At 38.9% G+C, this 21,314-nt stretch overlaps 1 protein-coding gene across 13 annotated transcripts in view; it reads left to right on the forward strand.

Moving 5' to 3' along the window:
• Positions 1-21,314, forward strand: part of PARD3B (par-3 family cell polarity regulator beta) — a 1,164,360-nt gene that overhangs the window by 447,064 nt on the left and 695,982 nt on the right. For all 13 annotated transcript variants that reach the window (XM_055573198.1, XM_055573199.1, XM_055573203.1 and 10 more), the window contains exon 3: positions 11,926-12,097. In XM_055573198.1, the coding sequence (XP_055429173.1) occupies positions 11,926-12,097 (172 nt within the window). The remainder of the gene's footprint in view (positions 1-11,925; positions 12,098-21,314) is intronic.

The following is a 21,314-nucleotide window of genomic DNA, read 5'->3' on the forward strand; positions in this document are numbered from 1 at the left end:
CTGACAAAGACCATCTTTCCACAATTAAAGATAAGACCTAGGATGAAACTGCTCCTGGAGGAGGTAACACACCTCCTGTGACTGTAAGCAAAGAACAAGGACCCCAGGCTTCCTGTCTTCAGGCCCCAATTAGCGAGGAATCATTCTTTGTGATTTTAATACACCCACAATCATAATTACAAATCTTGACATTTAGAGGCTCCCAAAGTCAACACCCATCCCAGCAGGGTTGGCCACATTATCACGAGTTAAGGAGATGTAGGGCAATTAGAAGCTAAAGGAAAAGGTTAGCCCTACCACTTAGACAGAAGGCGTGCAGGAGTTAAACCCACCTGCGACTGCAGTGTTAATTTTTTTTTAAATATCGGCTTTGAAGCCTTGTCACCCGTGACAAGGAGGATCTGAGTCTAAGTGGAATGTTTAAGGGGAGTGTTTTCTCGTCCCTCAATCAGACTGCACACTGACCTTTCTGTCGTCTCCACCAGTTGCTTACCTGTCTTGAAATCCCAGAGAAGGTAGAACATCATCGGATCTGTCATGAGGTCAGTCAGCCGGGGCTCAGGCCAATTTGCTAAATGTGTCCGTGCTGAAGAGTCTGTTCCCTCCCAGCCTGATGAAATGAAGCATCAATTAATCACCGGCTAATTTTCAGGGAGTTGTGACCTTGCTCATATTTGTAGTCCACTCAACTTTGCCTAGCTTTGAGGTTCTAAAAGCAGGACTATGAGACCACCTCAGGGGCAGGTGAAGCTGCCGAAACTTGTGTTTGAGGCCACCAAGGTGACAGGCTAGGGGGTACCTGCCTCAGGCCAGCACTGACCTAGCTTATTTAGAATATTCTGTGTGGTTTACAACTCCTAAACATATTGCGCATAGCTCAAGTGCACACAAAAGACATTCTCTGAAAATTTTAGGTCTCATTGTTTTTTCTATCAACATATCAATTCTATATCTGTCTTCAAAAGATGGTGCCTTTGCCATTATTCTCCACCAAGGTTTATTATCTAAGAACACAAAAGTTTCTTTTCTTTTCTTTTTAATGAAATAGACTGCCTATTTGTAGCCAAGTCACATGAATTAAAATACTTGTCAAAATAAATGAATAATATGTTTGTTATAATCATGACTTAAAATCACATTTGATTGCTTACTCATTAATCCACAAAATTAAGCAATACACCCTGGATTGCAGTCATTAGCACAGATGAGCAGGGTTCTTCTAACAGTCGAATGTAATGGAGAACACTGTACAGTTATGTTTGTTTCAAAACTAAGTATCAGTCAGTTCAGTTCAGTTCAGTCGCTCAGTCGTGTCCGACTCTTTGCGACCCCATGAATCACAGCACGCCAGGCCTCCCTGTCCATCACCAACTCCCGGAGCCACTCAAACTCATGTCCATTGAGTCGGTGATGCGATCCAGCCATCTCATCCTCTGTCGCCCCCTTCTCCTCCTGCCCCTAATCCCTCCCAGCATCAGGGTCTTTTCCAATGAGTCAACCCTTTGCATGAGGTGGCCAAAGTATTGGAGTTTCAGCTTCAGCATCAGTCCTTCCAATGAACACCCAGGACTGATCTCTTTTAGAATGGACCAGCTGGATTTCTTTGCAGTCCAAGGGACTCTCAAGAGTCTTCTCCAGCACCATAGTTCAAAAGCATCAATTCTTCGGTGCTCAGCTTTCTTCACAGTCCAACTATCACATCCATACATGACCACTGGAAAAACCATAGCCTTGACTAGACAGACCTTTGTTGGCAAAGTAATATCTCTGCTTTTCAATATGCTATCTAGGTTGGTCATAACTTTCCTTCCAAGGAGTAAGTGTCTTTTAATATCATGGCTGCAGTCACCATCTCCAGTGATTTTGGAGCCCCTAAAAATAAAGTCTGACACTGTTTTTACTGTTTTCCCATCTATCTGTCATGAAGTGATGGGACAAGATGCTATGATCTTAGTTTTCTGAATGTTGAGCTTTAAGCCAACTTTTTCACTCTCCTCTTTCACTTCCATCAACAGGCTTCTTAGTTCCTCTTCACTTTCTGTCATAAGGGTGGTGTCATCTGCATATCTGAGGTTATTGATATTTCTCCCAGCAATCTTGATTCCAGCTTGTGCTTCTTCCAGCCCAGCGTTTCTCATTATGTACTCTGCATATAAGTTAAATAAGCAGGGTGACAATATATAGCCTTGATGTACTCCTTGTCCTATTTGGAACCAGTCTGTTGTTCCATGTCCAGGTATGTTAATGTGCAATCTGTTTTACAGTTTCTTTTAAGGAATATCAAATAGATAAATGTAGTCCACCTGGAAACAGGATTGTGATTATAATGAACTAAGTGGATTTTAGATGGATAAATTGTACGATCAAGTGTTTGATTCAACCTCAAGGATGGGCAGAAATTGTTTTACCCTGTATATAGGAGCATGCATGTTAATGGAGCTTACCTTTATTTCCATGTGGATGGAAATTTAGGACACAGGGAGGTGGTACCCACACGAAAGTGTTGACATCCATATAAGAGAAGTTTTGTTTTTCCTCTCAAATATAGCAAGGAATTCAAATCACTCATTTACCTGACCTCTTTCTCTCCGCCATGTACCATAGTAGGAGCATGGCATATCAAGTCAACTGTACTTTCATTCTCTGATATGTAGAATGGGAAAAATGGTGCTTTTCTCATAGGATTTCTTAGGCCTCTTAAACCATATAAGCTCTTCTAACAGTGCCTAGTGCATGGTGGTGTGTTAGTCATTCAGTCATGTCAGACTCCTTGTGACCCCATGGACTGTGGCCTGCCAGGTTCCTCCGTCCATGGAATGCTTCAGTCTTGAATATTGGAGTAGGTAGCCATTCCCTTCTCCAGGGGATTTTTGCGACCCAGGGATTGAATCCGGGTGCAGGCAGATTCTTTACCATCTGAGCCAGCAGGGAAACCAGTCAAGAATACTGGAGTGGGCTGCCACCTCCCTTCTCCAGGGAATCTTCCTGACCTAGGGATTGAACCAGTGTCTCCTCTGTCTCCTGTACTGCAGGTGGATTCATTGCCTGCTGACCCATCAAGGAAGCCCACCTGCATACTGAGGGCTATAAAGTATTTGTTAAATATATTTTAAATGATAGGACCCATAGTTTCAAGTAGCTTGCAGTTTGCTTTTAGATAGAGGCAGGTAAGTCAAGGATCTTTGTATCATGTGATTGGTGATGACGAGACAAGGATACAATATTATGGAAACATCACAGGACCTGGTGGAAGGTCTCATATGGAAGGCTTGAAATTCATTTTGAAAGCCATGAGAATATATAATGGAAAAAAAAAAAAAAAAGAGCTGAGGTAGACCATTCCAGATCTGTGTGATGGAAGACTTCTCTGGCAGAAGTGTTGTGGGTAAATGTCAGGGACTGGACTGGAAATCAGAAGCGGATTGGGGCCCTGGCAATGGATATGCGAGTACCTGGCCAGAGGGAGCATGGCATTTCGTTGTAATGGGATAAGCCCTGCAGAAGAATAGCACCCTTACATTTCAGCAAGTGGCTGCCTTCAGGGATCTGTTGACATATGTATCTCTGACGGCCGTGATAGCACTGGATCTTGACTAAGAGACTGCCAAACTATATTTCTGAGACAGTTACAGCTTTGGTTTGGCTACAAAAATGAAATAATAGTGTCAGTGTTACAACATTGTAAATATGTATATGCTTTATAAATGACAAAATATTTTCCATATGCTATTATTTTATTTTTTCTGGTGCCAGAGGTAATTCGTTTCAGATAGAATAGTCTTTCAAAAATGCAGATTAAATGTGTATGATTTAGATGAAAATAGCTTGAAGAGAAAGTCATTTATGTGTTTATGTGTGCACGTTTTAAAACAACCCAGGTTGTATCTTCATTTCTAATGTGTACTCTCCCAAGACTGTCAGAGTTCTTGGGATTGGATAACATTAGTGAACCATCTAGTGATTGGCTGGGTAAATGGCGAGCAAAGCCATCCAGTGGATTGGCATCACCCAACAAATTTAACCCAAGTATTTTCCACTTTCTTTGTCTGTTATTTTTAATATGTATAATTCAGAGGCAGTGGAAATATTACTGACAAGGCAGGTATATTGAATATTTTTATATTTCTGACTGACATCAGTCTGACATCCTGATGGTGATTGAGACTTTCTTCTGGTTTTTGTGGCTGTTTGCTTTTGCTATAGCTGCTTCCAGGTTGTCTACGGTTAGGGCGTGGTGACTGCCAGCTGACCTCCACTGAGACCCTTTGCCTGACCACTGCCAGGGGAAGGGGCTTTGCAGGCTTCCCTTGTGTGTATTAGATATGAGTACTGAATGGTGTTTCATGAATGGTGAGCTGTTATTACTAAGGAAAGTACAGAATGCAGCAAAACAAGTGCAAGATTCTCTTAAACTTGTCAGTAGTAACATCATCTTGGAAATTTTGATTCAAGGTAGTTATAAGAAAAATATGATTCAGTATAAAATGTGTTTAATGTATACCTGAGTTTTTAGTAACTTACTACATAATTAGAGTAAGCAATGTAATTTTGGCTGGTATATGGGTGACTTTATTTAGGCACATTTTTGTTATTTTCTTTAGAATGAAACTTAATGCTGTAAAGTTTATAAAGTTCTCTATTATTGATTTTCAGTTTGGACAGGAAATGAAAATTGGTTTTATCTCATTTACTGAATGTCGTTTGAAGTTTCTGAGAATCAGAGGTGTTACATACTTCCTCTGAGGTTGCTAGACCTCATAGTAGCATCTGATGAAGATGCTAATGTGAGCCTGTTAATTTTTAAAATCCAGATTAAATGCATTTAGCTGGCTGTCAAAAATCCTATGAAGGAAAAAGATCCATTTTCAAACTTTTAACTGGCATAAAATTAGCTCAATAGCCAGTTGTTATTTAGTTACAAGCAGATGCATACATTTAAATGAGTTCTGCAGTTTCACTCTCTTCCCAAAGGTGATAATGTGTTTTCCTCTACTTGTGAAATTGTTGTAATTTCACAGTCTTACTTAGATTTAATTGTGTTTATTAAGATTTGAGACAAATGATTCCAATTTTATTTTGTAGGATGCTGCCTTTGTTCTTTGTCTTTTAACTCCACTTGACAGTTGTTGGTAACATGGAATATGTATGAAACAGTTAAAAAAGTAGTACGTTGTTAAATTCAACAGTTGAACCCAAAGAACTCAATATGGCAAATAAGCCTTCCTTAGTAGTATGTTAGTTCATTTGACATGTTATAAAATAGTCACATATTTCTCAATGTAATTACTAATCTGAAAAAATACTTTTGTAAATATAGCTTATTATGTTCTGTGAGAATTTAGATCACTTTTTTATTCTTTGTGTAGACTATAATATCATCAGATTATAAAAACTCAGACCATAAAAGTGACAGAATGCTATAGGCTGACGACAGAGCAAACCACATCATGAATATTGAGGGACTCTGTTATAAATGCACTTGGTGACATTTATTATTAAAATATTTACTTGTCAGGGTAAAAACTAAAGGCATTGGTATATTGCTTTGAGTTATGGAAAAAATAGAATAGACAGTGCAAACCATGTACTGCTAGGGGGAGGAACTGCACTGCATGTCTAAAGGTGGTGTGTTCTTGTGTGATGAAGAGCAAGGAAAAAAGAAAAACAAAAATTACCTATTTGATGTGTTTGATCTTGATACTTTCTCTGTTCCTCTGTCAATCCTGTGATGAAGAGATTAAAGAGAAGCAACAAAGTAAAAGCAGAATAGGAATAAACAAGTCAAGTGGGACTCAGTCTGGGAGTCAGGGAACGCTCGCTATGAGAGGAAAAGGAATCAACGTTTAACCTTCCATTGTGTACCAGGCTCTGTGCTAAGCATTTAGGCATGTTAGGGATGTCATCGAGGGCATTCATATTCTACCTCCCCCCACCACCCCACTCACTCCCAAAACATACCTATGCACGCACACGCACAGGTGTACCTTGTTTGAGTATAAAAATAGGTCTGAGTCCTTGAAGAGATGTCGATGATGTGAGATTGTGCAGAGCACGTGGCTCTTTTGATCATGTCTGTTATTCCAGGTCATGGATATTGTAAATTACCCACAGCTCTTTTATTTCCTTTTGATCTTTGAGGTAGTTGTTGTTGTTGATTTTTATAATACTTTGACCTTTACAAGTTAAACATGAAAAAGATTGAACTATGTTTTTAAAATAAAGCTTATACATGATATATTTTCTAGGCAAATTCTAGTTTCAGATGTTCCTTCCTGATACCCACTGGGGAAGGAGTAGTCAAGGGATACTTGCGGTTACCAAACTAAACCTAGTCTTTGAATTAGGAACACATCATCATTAGCAGTTGAGATGTAGTTATTTTTTTTTTTAAATGTGCATACCACGTTAATGGGTCTATTTTCATGTGTTTTCGTCAGTTCATTTTCGAAGGTAGGTATTTGCCTGAGAAATACACTCCAGTTTGACCTCTCAAAAACAGGTGCAAAACACGAGATCATTGCCTTATTGTGTACATGTGTGCTAATTTGCTTCCGTTGTGTCCAACACTTTGGGACCCCATGGACTGTAGCCCACCATTCTCTACTGTCCATGGGATTCCCCAGGCAAGAATACTGGAGTGGGTTGCCATGCCCTCCTCCAGGAGATCTTCTCAACCCAGGAATCGAACCTGTGGCTCCTTCATTGCAGGTGGATTCTCTACTGCCAAGCCATGAGGGGAAGTCCTTGCCTTAGTATTACTGGCAATTAAAGAGAAAATCTTTTCCTGTTAAGTCAAACATGGAAAGCTGGTAAATATTTACATGAATTTGTAAAATAAAAGCTGAGTGCTTCAGTTTTGAGCTTAATGGCAGTTCAAGCTGTTCTTCCACTCCCCTGGAGATTTATTCACATTTGTTTTTAAGCTACTTCTTGGGACACAATGAGAAGCTTCACACCAGACAAATCAAAGTTGCCTATTAGAAAAAATCAGACAAGGGCAAGTCTGAGGCCACACTGCTAACCCTGCCCATCTCTCCATCCACATCCACCTTTCAAACTTCCACTCCTTCAGAAACCAAATCAGCAAATTTTCCCTTTGAAAAATGAGCATGAAAAGGAAAGAGAAGACACACAATCTCCATTTCTAGAACAGAAGCAATTTCCCCTGGTGTTGACTAGAAAATGAGGAATGTCTTCCCCATAGTAACAAAACGGAGACATTAATAATGTGAGAATGCATTGAGTGTCATATGGGCTTATATTTGTCATTTATACTCTTTCATTAATAAATAATTTTAGTGTTCTAAAAGCATATGAAAAATCTAGCTACCTTTCATTGCTATATTAGGTATCATATATATATATTTTTTGCTTCATTTCACTCATTTTAACAAATATATGTTGGATGCCTAGTATGCTTAACTCACTTTTCTAGGCAATGGAGTACAGCAAACAGCGAAACTGACAAAAAGCATTGTCTTCTTTGAGCTTACAATCTAGCAAAGTTTTCCTAGGGAGTTTTACAGGCAGATGGGCAATAAATAAGACAAATACAAAAAGACATAGCATTGAGGGGTGACAAATGCTATGAAGAAAAATGGAGCATGTGACGTGTGGGAGTGGATTTCAATTTAGATAGTGTGGCCGGTGAAAGCCTGACATTTCAATAAAGATGTGAAGGATGGAGGAAAAAGCCATGCAGGTATCTGGTGGAAGACCGTATCAGGGAGAAAGAAGAGCAAACATAAAGACACAGAGAGGGATAAAGAAGAGGGCAGAGCAGGATAGAATCCTGAGAACAAGGGAGAGATAAGAGGTCAGAACCTTCACTGGGAGCCCATTACCATACAGAGCATTGGGAGGACTTGGGCTTCATTCCAAGTGAGGTGGAAAGGTTCTGATCAGAGGAGAGATGCAATCCACCTTATGTTTGAGCACAGTCATGCTGGCTGCCATGTTGAAAGTGGATGGAAAGGGAGCATGTGTGTAAATAAGTAGCTAGGTCAGGAAGCCCTTGCAGTAACCCATAGGAGAGGCTGTGATATCTGGGTCCAAAGAGGTGACAGCGAAGGTGGTGAGAAGTAGTCAAGCTCTGGGTATATTTTAACATTTATTGACAAATTGGATGTGTGTGAGGTGTATGAGAAATAATGAGAAAGGGGGATAAGAAAGAAAGAGGGATTAAGGATTACTCAGTCTTCATGTTAGGTTAGGCAATTGACCACATGAGGCTGGAGTTCAGAGAAGCTCTCAGTTGGAGATTTAAGTTTGAGATTTACCAGCATACTCTTATATCTTTGCCATGAGACAAATGTAATCACCATGCAAATTTAGGGGTAGCCTTTTTAACATTTTTAGAGATGAGGAAAAGGAAACTGAATGGAAAGGCCAGGCTATTGACGATAAACCTGAGAAGTGGTGTCCTGGAAGACAAGTGAAGAAAGTCATTTAAAAAGGAAGCAATGATCGACTGTATCCTAAAATCAAACCAGAGACATGGCTTTGAATTTAGCACTGTAGAGATTGTTTTTGATCTTGATAAGAGTGGTTTCAGTGGAAGAGAGGGGTGAGAGCTTGGCTGTAGTGGCCTCAGGAAAAGAATGGGAGGGTGGAGATCGGAGACTGCTCTGTGGACAACTTTCAAATTTTGCTTTAGATGGAAAGTGAGAAATAGGGTGGTATCTGTAGGGGTGAGTCCTGAAAAGGCTGTTTGGTTTTTTCGATGGGAAAGTTAATAGCATATTTGTAGACTGACCTTCTTGTGTGTATCTGGGGATTAGATGCCTAAATGCTGAGAGAGAGCTGCAGGGACGGGAGTTTTGACTGGAAGCCAAGTCTGTTTGAACATATCATTCTGGACCATGGGGTCTTAGGGAAATGTCAGTGCTGTACTGGATGACATGAGAATACTGGCCTCACAGAAGGAGAGCAGACGGGGCGCCAGAAGATGGATAGAGCAGCAGAAGAGGAAGGCCTCCAAATTAAATATTGCCGATTTGCATTTTGCATAAAGTTTAGATTACTGCAGTCTCTATAGTGTTGGTGAAAAAATCTTCCACATGCCACAGAAATTCAGTCTAAATGGACTCTTTACAGAATTGTTTTTAATAAAAATATAAATCACCTTTTAATGTTCAGGTCATCTCGGTGGGAAAAGTCATTTTGAATGGGTTCAGTGGTGGAGGAAGGCCTTTTTCGTGAACTGGACAATCTGAAGGTCAGTCTGCCTTCTGCTGAGGGACTAGAACAGTGGTTTATGTTAATTAACATATCTCTGTAACACTGTTACCAGGAACTGGGTCACCAGTAATGTAGGTGTTCTGATGAATCCGCAATCCAGCTAACAAAGACCTACAACATAGAGTTTAAATTGATGATCAATGTGGAAGCAAGTCGAAGACGGGGTATATTGTAGCCGTTGAGATGAAGACTGGATGGAGGGTCTCTTATCACCCAGCACTGCGGTGCCGGTGGCTTTGTCTGGATGCCACAGATTCAGGAACTGATTCTCTTCTTTCCAGGAGGAGAGACTTTATTTCATCCATTCATACAGACATCCAGAGGAGGTTCTGCAGAGATAACTCCTGTCAATCATGGGATTGGGAGACAGACTAAGCAATTAATTAATCAGAGAGTTGATGAGAGTTGGGGAGCCTCCGGGTCTCACTGTCGTCATCTTTGAGAAAGCCATGTATTGCCCGTATCTCTGAAGAGTAGAATACACATTCTTCAGGGCATAGCATCAGCCTGGACAAACTGCAGATATTTCACAATGCAGCCTCTCTTTTTACAGCTTTTGTTTCAGAAAATGCTTACAGTGGTCTGAATAGGTGGAATGGCCCCTAGTACAAATTACTGTTTGTCACTCTGGGAAACAAATTATCTACCCTGTGGTCCCACTAGGCAAACAGGTATAGAATTGTTACTATGTATGCTGTGACCTAATGTAGATATAATAATAATACGGAAAACAGTGAAGAAGCTTAAGGAGAGATGGTTATGTAAGAGACATAGATAATGATTTATTTATGAGTTATCAATTTTAGGCTTTTGGATTACACTACTGATTGGTATTCTGTGTCTCTGTTCCCCATCATTTCAGGTGCATAGGATACGCTAAGACTTAAGGATGTAGCAAGAAGAAAAACTTACGCAAAACTGTTTGTAGTACTAGTAAAATAAGCCACTTTGCCTTGTTGATTAATATATTAAAATGAATATTACAAGTATGTGATAGAATTCACCAGCATGCAAAAATTGAAATCATGTCACCAAAATAGTGATGAAAATAGCACTTCTATCACAGTTTAAAAGTTGGTTTTATTTTTCTTTTCAGGATTTAAAGTGTTAAACTCTTCATTTTGGACAGATGATTAGAAAGATATAGTTCTCCTGATTATTTTTATACTAGAATAATCTTTCATTATTAATCCATTTAAGTCTTATCTCAAATCGGTTCATCAGTGCTACCAATTAAAAATAGAAAATGTATGTCCTCAATTTCAAGAATTAAAAATAATGCCTTGGGAGTAGCATTTTTTTCCTGTGGTGAGAGGATTGTTGGGTTTTCCAATTAAAGAAGTCTCCATACTGGAAATGAGTAGTCAATTATGAAAATTATTTTTGAATAGCCAATTTGCATATCCCTAATTGTATTCATTTCTTTTGAAAGACTGAACTTGAATTTATGATGTTTTGATTGGTTAACCCTGCACTGGTGTTATTAATACTATTGCCAACAAGTTTCCCTTATGAATGGGGCTTTGAATGCCTTACCTGAAAAATGTTTGAATGATAAGTAGGTTTGTTTTATTTAATGAATGAAAATATCTAAAGATTTACTAGCAGTTTTCTAGATTTGCATTTTGTAGACTGCATTTTATTGGATTGACAGTAACTTCCCTGCGCCACCTACTGCACTCGCATTTGGACTTTTCCACATCAGCGTTGGACTTTTCCACTTTTCCAATGAGAGACATTGGAAGTTTCTATCATGATGCTGTTTGCTGGCCAAAAATGTAGATTCATTTGGGGCTGTCTTTGCCATTTATACGGCAATATTTGCACAATTACTTGGTTATTGAATGTTGCCCATATTTTAAAACAAATGACTTGATTTGTTAATTAAATCTTTATATTAATTTATAAATAATTAATATTATTTTTAATATTAATATTATATTTTTATATTTTTAATAATTAATATTAATATTATAAAACAGTTAAATGTTTTATAATAATGATGAGACACCTAGTTCTTCTATGAAATAAATTTGAGATGAAGATTGGAATAAATAAAGTCCTGACTTTTAGTTTCATTGGACTTAAGCCAGTCAACACGGAGTTAGTCATGAAGGAAAAGACCAAAATTACAGGCATGAATACAAATGGGAAAACTACGTGTACAAGATAAGCACAGATTGCATATAAATATACATGTGTATGTATGACTCTGCTTATTATGGTTGTGTCTAAAAGGACAATTAGCAGTTTTATCATGTCTTTAGCTCTTTGACACTGGAATGTTCTCTCCTACCATGTAAGTCTGTTGTTCACATTCTGCATATTCAGCTTTCATGTTTGACAATACTCTTAAAAGAAAGAGATGCTGATGTCCTGTTAGGCACATCAGAAAGGAAAGTGAGGGGAGGAGTGGGCCATTTCATTCCTTCCAGAAGGTTAGCCAAAAGTGGATCTCTATTCCAGGAATATACAAGCAAACTGTTAATTATTTCCTGACCGTGACCCCTTCAGACAGAATATTGAATTAAGAGTTGTGATACAGTAACATTAAAGTTTTCAGTTTTAAGAGGTCTTTTATTAAAAAAAAAAAAAAAAAGCAAATAAAGATCACAACCAGCTAGATAGTGTCCATGTGATATGCGTGTCCTACAAAGTAATTAGTGTTACTGGATTTGTTTGTAGTTGATTGCTGTGTTTGACGAACAAGAACCACTCCACAAGATTGAGAGCCCCACTGGAAACCCAGCAGGCCGGCAGAGCCCAGATGCTTTTGAGACGGAAGTGGCTGCCCAACTGGCTGCATTTAAACCAGTCGGTGGGGAAATTGAAGTAACCCCTTCTGCTCTGAAATTAGGTAGGTGTGTTTTTTAAGTCATCTGCTTTTCATCTGGTTGAAATACATCATCTTGCTGTCTGTGAGTTGCTTCCACTTTATGACTGACCCTGTTAATGTTTGCCTTTAAACCTGGACTGTCTTTCTCTAAATTATTTTTCACACAGATCTTTGCAGCTGCTGATGCTCAGACAATGGATGCACTTCCTTCTTGAATTGCAGGTGAACCTGAATCGCATATCCTTGACCTGACAGGGCAGGAGTTAGACTAAATGCGAAGCTTCATCTGTAGCATGTGTGCGCTGCGTGTCCTCAGTTGCTCAGTCGCGTCCGACTCTTTGGGACCCCATGGACTGTAGCCCCCAAGGCTCCTCTGTCCAAGGGATTCTCTAGGCATGAATACTGGAGTGGGTTGCCATGCCCTCCTCCAGGGGTTCCTTCCAACCCAGTGATCAAACCGAGGTCTCGTGCATTTCAGGCAGATTCTTTACCGTCTGAGCCATCAGGGAAGCCCGTAGCATGTGAGGACCATTTAAATCTTTTTAAAAGTCCCTGAAAAAAAGTCACTTGGAAAAAAACTAAGCGTTATCAAGGATTCCAGGCTAGAATAAAAGATCACTTTCTGTTTTAGCCACTTTCTTCTCCACCAACTGTGTATCTCAAGATTTGGGGAGAAACATTTTGAAGTTAGTTTTTTATTTCTGTCCTACTGATTTATTCCAGGCAAGTGATTCTGTTCAGAATGCTCATTTGTTACATTTGTTTTGAAGGTGTTGGAAGAAAGAGAAAATAAACATTCTTCTAAAATTTTAGTGAATTTCTGACTCCAAGATAAATAATGTCAATTTTGGTAATATCTCTTAAAGATAATTTTAGGTCAGTTTAAAGCATAAAGTTTTGAAAATCCACTAGTATTATGTTACTTAAAACCACTTTTTATTCGTATTGAATGTACGCATACATTTTGAGAACACTCTAAGCACCGGTTATAGGTTAATTTTCAAGCTAGAACAGAGGTTGTTTTTTTGCAAACATATGCTTAAAATTGTAAAGATTGTGCATAGTATAATTTTTGCCATTTGAAACAAAATAAATTGTAAAGTTTATTTTACATGCCAGGATACCGAGTATCTATATATTTTGTACTGATTTTCTGGAAAGCATCTATAGTACCCCTTTTAAAATAAACCAAGTGGAAATGAATGACCTGTCATCTTCATAATTTCCCTCTATCTTTTGGAAATCAACCTAGCAGAGCAGTTTCTGCTGGACCGCAGACATTGAAGGGCTTAGTGGCAGCTTCTTTTCATCTGGAGCGAGGTTTGTGGCAACAGCAACCTCACAGCCCTATCATTCATTTGCATAATGGATGCCTTTTTATCCATTATGCAAATAGTATGGGAGGAAAATTAGGCAATAAGGAAAGACGAAAGGAGAAAATTGCTCTTGCTTGTTTTAATATACTATTTATAAGCAAGCTCTGGGGTCTTCAAAAGTCTCAGCCTCAGAGTACTGCCTGTGCCTGAGAATTTGTTTTTTCACCTTTCTCTTATGAGCTTTCTCAGGTTAAAAAAAAAAAAAAAGGTTATTTTTCTTTAGCTTTTTTAGCTTCTTTTATTGAACCATCTGAGCAATTCAATGTTCAATGTAGAAAGAAAAGCAAGTTGAAATTCCATATCTTTGAAAGTGGACTTTCTGCTTCTTCAATACTCATTTTGGATCAGACACAGAGAATAATATATATTCAGTGGTAATTATATTCTAGGCACAGACCTCAAGGCAGTGCACCAAGTATTCTAAACCCTGTACTCCTGACAACTTATTCAAGCCTCACGATACTCAGTTGGGTTCTATTATCTCCCTTATTTAAGAGATGAGGAAACAGGCATTGAGCAGTTACGTAACTCCTCCAAGTCACATAGCTGTTAGGTGGCGAACTTAGCATTTGAACCCTTGCTGGTTCCAGGTCAGGAATAACTGTGCTGTGCTGTCTTTCATATGCTATTTGTAAAAGAATATATTGATATAATCTCCCTTAGAGTCATTTTGTGAATATACGCCAAATCCTGAAAATGCTTTACCCCTTGGCGTCAAATCCCGTTTCACTGAGTGTCATAGATGAAATGGTGAAATTGGCCAGCCTTCACTATTGGGTGGTCAGTGTTGCCTTCCAGCCATTCAGTCTGAAACGGTGGAGATCGCTGCTGTTTCTCCTTTTTCTTCTTATCATCCACACTGTCTTTAGCCTTCATGACCAGGAGCACTGAAGCAGGCCAGAGCTTTCACATTGATCTGCAATAGGCTCATGATACTGCAGAGGCCTCAAACTGACCTCTTTCTGTACCACACCTGCTTTCCCCAATCCCTGCCTCTCCAGACTGGCCTTCCTAAGTCACAAATCTGATTAGATAACTCCTCTGCTTAAACAACTTCCAGCAGCTTCCCCACTGTGAGAAGGACCGTGTCCAAACTCGTTAGCGAGCTGATACAGATGGTCCCTTGGAATTAGATGGAGAAATCTGGGCAGGGATGAATGACGAAGAAATCATCCCTTGTCTACTCTCATGGTTCTCTCAGACTCTGCACTTTACATTTCTAGAATTTTAAAAGCAAAGAAAAAAAAAGATCAGTGTGTTTCTCAGATAGAGAAATAAAAGACAGAAGCAAGCCACCAGCTTTGGTATCTGCCCATTCTGTTTCCCTTCACTGTCCTCAGGGCAGGGTGTGGTTATGGCTTGGGCACAGAGAGATGGGGGCTCTGCTTGGGAGCAGATACAGGGTCCATGAGTAGCTCTTCTGAGAGGTGGCCTGGTTGTACTGCCAGGTCCACCCTGAGACCTTGTTTAGAAGACGAATTGGGCAGGGAGGGAGGGCTGTAGTTGGAGGAGGAGTAGCAAGTGCATTCTAAGTATTCATCATCACAGAAGGCAGATAAAATGCCAAACCCCAGCCCATCCTCTCTGCTTCCTACTCACCTCTCAGAGGCTACTGGAACTGGTTCTACTTCTCACGGGACTCCTTGGCCCAGGCTGGTACAACAGACGTGGGGCTGATTCTCCCTAGTTTTCTCACTCTTGAGATCCATTCTTGACAATGGGGAATTTAACCAGATCCATTCTTGACAATGGGGAATTTAACCATGATTGGTTCACATGCTTATTCTTACTTAAAGGGACACAGTTTAACCGATTTTGGGAATCAATACAGTCTTCTCTTATTGGTGATTGTTAATCACCAGTAATGTAGGTTTTACTGATACTGAAATAAAAATGTACTCAACATTCAGTGTAATTTTTATATCTCTTTTTCCAGTACAAGTTCATCATCAACATTGTCCTACTAAAGATTCACAACCTTCCTCACATACATGCAGACCGTGGTTGGCCCTACCTTTTTTTTCTTTATCTCCCAAGATGAAATAACTTATACACAGAACATGCAGAAAGTTCGTTTTCAGGGACTCGTACAGATCCAGCCCCTCATTTTCTGCCCACTTCTATTACTGGCCACTCTTCCACAGTCACTTTGACCTACAGCTTCCAGAAGCCACTTCTTGTTTTTAATCACTGTCATGTCTGACTCTTTTGCAACCCCGTGGACTGTAGCCCACCAGGCTCCTCTGTCCATGGGACTTCCTAAGCAAGAATACTGGAGTGGGTTGCCATTTACTCCTCCAGGGTTCTTCCCAACCCAGGGATCAAATCTGTGTCCCCTGTGTTTCCTACTTTGGCAGGTGGATTCTTTACCATTGAGTCACTTGGGAAACTCCACACACGGCTTGCTACTTTCTTTCAAACTTCTGTTTTGTAGTTAGAATTTCCTTCCCTCGCTCTCACTCTTTTGCTTCTTTTTAACTTGGTGAAATTGTATGCACTTTAAACTCAATTTCAAATATGACCTTGTTTGTGAAACCTCATCCAAATCTTCAAGACAGTATGGTAAGTTTGCCATAAATCTATTTGTTAATTATTCAACAAGGGATACAAAGATGAATAAACTTTCTACTGACCGAAAGGAATTCATAGTCTTGCACCCTATGTAAGCTAATGGGGTACATATTAAAATTTTTAGTTTGTAAGACAAATGTTAAATGAAGTGGGCAACCACATAATTCCAACTTCATTCATCTAAATTATTTCCTACCGTTTATTTTCTAATGGATTTTCTAATGTAATGCTAAATGACTAAGTTCTGACTCAGCCCTACCCAGCAAATCTTTCTAGCACTTCAAGACTTTAATGTTTCTGAAGTTGACCAGTGCATTTTACTGTGTAGACTAGAGATTGCTAACCTGTCAAACAAACACCAGATAGAATAGCAAAGAATCATATCCACAGGGTCTTCTAGACTTTCGAATCATCTAGTTTAGGAATTTTCCAGGTCTTATATGCAGAACCCTACGGTACTTAACACATTTTGGAATTTCAGCAGACATTTGATTCTAGTTAATAACATTTTTGGGCACTTAAGTTCTGGATGCTATTCTAATTTATTCACATTCACTCTTTGAACACATATGATTGGTTATGCTAACAGGGCAGAAAGGGATGCAGAGGGCTGTTGGGTAGGCAATAGAGAATTCTAATACCACTTAGAAGTCTTACAGCAAAGAAACCTGCTGCTGCTGCTAAGTCGCTTCAATCGTGTCCAACTCTGTGCAACCCCATAGACGGCAGCCCACCAGGCTCCCCCGTCCCTGGGATTCTCCAGGCAAGAACACTGGAGTGGGTTGCCATTTCCTTCTCCAATGCATGAAAGTGAAAAGTGAAAGTGAAGTAGCTCAGTCGTGTCCAACTCTTAGCGACCCCATGGACTGCAGCTTACCAAGCTCCTCCGTCCATGGGATTTTCTAGGCAAGAATACTGGAGTCGGGTGCCATTGCCTTCTCCTACAAAGAAACCTACCTTCACTCAAAAGAATTGTTAGCACCTTTTAAAGCAACTTTTGTGAAAAGCTGGTTTTCTAATAGACAATTCTATAGAATTTCATAATAGCACTTTTCTATACAATTAGCATTATTTTACAAATGACCAAGTGAAAGCTTAGAGAGATTGGTGTATGCTCTGATGTCAAATAACCAGTTGGTTAAAAGAGTAAAATTGGAACCCATAATACATTTCTCGGCTTTCAGCTCTATGACATTTTTTTAGATTAATTTTGTAGGTTTCAATTATCTGATTATTTTCATACTAAATGAAATACAATAACACCTTATGTCCTTTTCGAATTGAGACAGAGTATAAATTACTAAATAGACGCTGAATAGCTGTAAATAAAAAGGCTAATAAGGAAATAAAGACTAGAAAATTAAGATGAAGGAAATTACTTGGAAAACCTTCTGTGTCAGAAATGAATTTTCTCCTGTTTCTTCACTCTTTGTGTGTTCTCACACATGTGCTTGCATGTGTGTGTGTGTGTGTATATTTGAGGGGGAAAGTTGCACTAAAACAAATATGCTAATATTTGGGACATGTGGCTAATATTTCCCCATATTGTGGATACTTTTGTACTTTTTGACATTTCATGTATTTTCATGTAGAACCATCTGCAAATAAGACAAATTATTGAGGACGCTTAACTTGATGTTTGGAAGGGTAAGAGTTTTAGCCTTTCAGCTACTAATCCTTATGCTGACTTTATGATCAGTGGTAACTGACCTTCTGCTGTTCCCCAAAAGACCTCATGAGGCTGTAGTCCAAGGTTGACCCAATTTTTGTCCCTTGAAAACCAGTGTTATGGAGTCAGTCCCAGACTACAGTATTTGATCTTTGTGTCCAGACAAGTCATTTATCGCGTTTTTCCAAACCAAGAATAAACCAGGGCACATTTGATATTCTATAGACATGAATATTCTGAGCTGAGGCCACATGGGTTACTTCTTTATGTGTCTCTACTAGAGCTCCCTGGGCCGTAGTTTTCTCATCTATAAAATAGGCCTTTCTTGCTCTAATGAGCTATGACCATCCCAAAAGAGTTTCATTAATTCCAAGCTGAATTTGAATCTGACTCCATGCCCCTGTCAATTTCTATCCTATGGCCGCAGTTAATTGGGCTTCCCTGGTGGCTCATTATTTTCGAACTTTTGGTAACATTTCTTAGTATTCTTGACTGAAATTTGCAGTAAGCTTCCATGGGAAAATCTCTCTGTAGTTGTAATTATTTTAGTAATGCAATTTAAACAGTGTATCGGGATAAAAAGTACTTTAAACTTTGTTGTTGCCACTCTTGTGATCTACATTACCCAGATATAAAGCAACCTGATTAAAATTTGGAGTTGCAATGAGTATTCGCTTTATTCACCTCGTGTACGTTAAACTTTGAAGATGAGATACTTTCTATTTGAAAGTGATTCTTGCTTTCAGACTTGAAAGCTGAAAGGTGCCTCAGATGCTTTATTGTTTCCATGTGTGTTTGTGCTTCAAAACCGAAATGAAAATTATGATTGTATGTTTGTTGTGATATAATTATTTTCAAAACATTGAGTTCTCCCTTTGCTTTCAGTAGTTCCCAGATAATATGGTATAGCCATAGATTAGGTTGGAAATTGTGGCCATTTTCTATCCAATTTTGACTAATTTACTGCATAAGGGAAACATATGGGATCATTTGTATGATTTTTTTAAAGAAACCAAATCCTTTTATGGCACTGATCTTCAGGAAAAAAATAAAGAAGGAGGAAGTTTATTCCTTTAATTAGACTGCAGTGTGTAAGTAGCTGCTGTGTCCATAATGTGAGTTTAAGTATTGGCATCTGATCCTAGACAAACACAGTCACACCACACACATAGTGGAATGAAAGCTCAGGGCTGGGCCATGCTTCTGCCCGAGCCTTTGAGTTCTGACTACAAAGCACCCAAGTCTGTGCGGGTTCCTTGTTACTGGAAGCTCTCTGCTGTGGGTGATGAAACCCCAAGTTGAAATGACCAGGGAACTGAGGTTATTTGCTTGGATGAATCCATAAGTCATCATTTGGTCATTGAGTTTCATCCTGTTTGTTTCCAGTTGGGGCTGATTATTCAAAAGTTAACAGCTATAGAATAGCTTTCTTTTCTCTTCTTTTGTCTTCCCTGGGAGCTGGGTATTTTTTCTCATGTAGGCTTAGATGAATGATGTTGTAATTAGCTATGGTAACCTTGCCAGGCTATCATCAATCAGTCATAGCCATGTAGTCTAGAAAGTGTGTGCATGCTTTTCTGCTATTACGGTAACTAAATCAGGACTAAGGAGGTCACAGTGTTCTAACCATTTCTGGCACCGTTATTCTTTTGCTGTTGTTTTGGGTTTTATTATAGTTTGTTTTCAGAGTAGGTGAAAAGTTGCTGGAGAAGGAGGTGGTACTGAGAAAGGCAGCTTAAACACTGAATTTTTTTTTAAATTTTAATACTCTGCAAACGGCCTGAGGTATTTGGTTAAATGAAAGAATTAAATAAGTATCTAAAAGACAAGCAGCTGCTATCAAATATTAAAAGGTAATTACTACACAGGAATAATTTCTGTTGTGTTAATGAAGTACAAATGTGAATGATAGTTGAAATATGAAGTTTTCAATATGCCTGGCATTGCATTTTGAGTAACAGCAGATGAATGGTCTATGTGAACATACTTCATAGATGAGCAATCAGTTCATAGCATTTTGCAAAAATAGCATATGAGTTTTGCTTAAAGATATTCTATATTCTTATGAAAGTTTAAGTGAGTAATTTTTTATTGAATTATTAAATGTTAAGTGAGGGAAAATTTTAAAAATCATTATCCTAATAGAACTGCTTTTATTTTTCTCTATTTTCTATCCAATTCATCTTTTAATTTTATTCTTATTTTTTTCACCTGCTCAGTTCTCCTTCTGTCTCCTTTCTTTAATTTTGTGTGCTATGTCTAATGGCTAAATTCGGTACCTAAATTGGTAGTAAGTTGGCTGTACTCTAATAAAAAAATATAAAAGGGAATTTGCATTTAGGCATTTATCCCAAAAATGTAAGACAGTACATATAAACCAAGCTTTCCTTCTTGTTCTTTTCTGGCTGTGTTTTCTAAGTTGATTATATGACCTCAAAAAACAAACAAACAAAAAAACCCCATTGAGTTCACCATCTCCCCTTTGGCCTCTTGCTGATGCTGGGCCCACACTGAGACAGACTGCAGATCCTCTCGTAAACAAACGGAATGAAAGGTCACCTTCCTACTGCTCGCTTGATATTAGACCCCTGGGTTTTCAAGCCTGTTTTGCAGATTGCTTTTAATAGTAAGCCCAGTGAAACTCTGTTTGCAGAGGCCTAGTCCCTGACTAGTGAAAATATTTTCAGCCATGCTGTCATATTCCCCTTGTAGTTCCCTGGACCACTGATAAAGTAATTTTTGGTTTGGCCTTATAATAAAAAAAAACAAAATCTTCTCCTCCTCCTGCTTCCCAACACACAGATCCATAGTCTTTTTTTTTCCCTCCCTTCCCCAACCCTTGCTACAACTCCCATCTACCTTTCTTGAAACCACTTCTCAACTCTCTGCTATTCAGGTGCTTTGGGACAGTCAACAGGGCCAAGAAGAATGACCCTCATTCTCTCAATATAACTGCTGCATTTTAGAGCCTAGTTGGGTTTCACATGTCTGTCACAGAATGCTTTCTAATTATTCATCTGTATTAAAAATTTCTGAACAATGTAACTCAGATTTTTATAAATAGAAATCTTTGTGGCCATAAAATAGATTACATTTCTCATACATTTCTAATCACACTTAAGCAAATTATTTATAATAACCCTGCTGATTTTCTTTTGCAATTAGAAATTCAAGAATCTTGCTAACCATTTAAAATATGGTAAAGCTTTTTTTGCACCAACAATTTTAATACATGGTTTAGACTTTGGGACTTTTTCTTTCTGTGTGTATGTGTGTGTGTGCACACCCACTCACATGCACTTTTTTTCCCCCTCTTTCTGCCCAGATGGATGGGGCGGGGGGTGGGGAGGGGAACCCACTAATTTAATTATTTACAGAAGATCCATCTTAAGGACAAGTCACTCAGAGTTGGACACGCTTTCATGACTGGCTCAGGATTTTCTCATTTGCTTTATCTGATAAAGCCATATGATGAATTACAACCCAATATACACACATTTGCTTATTTCCTTGCTCTATACCCATTCTGAAATTGTACTAAGATCTTGATTTGGCCCGATGAAAGTAGGAAATACTGAAACAGCTTGATCTGTTCATTCTCACATCCCAAGGTGATAAGGAA

The sequence above is a fragment of the Bubalus kerabau genome, chromosome 3, assembly GCF_029407905.1.
Source record: "Bubalus kerabau isolate K-KA32 ecotype Philippines breed swamp buffalo chromosome 3, PCC_UOA_SB_1v2, whole genome shotgun sequence".
NCBI classification, from domain to species: Eukaryota; Metazoa; Chordata; class Mammalia; order Artiodactyla; family Bovidae; genus Bubalus; species Bubalus kerabau.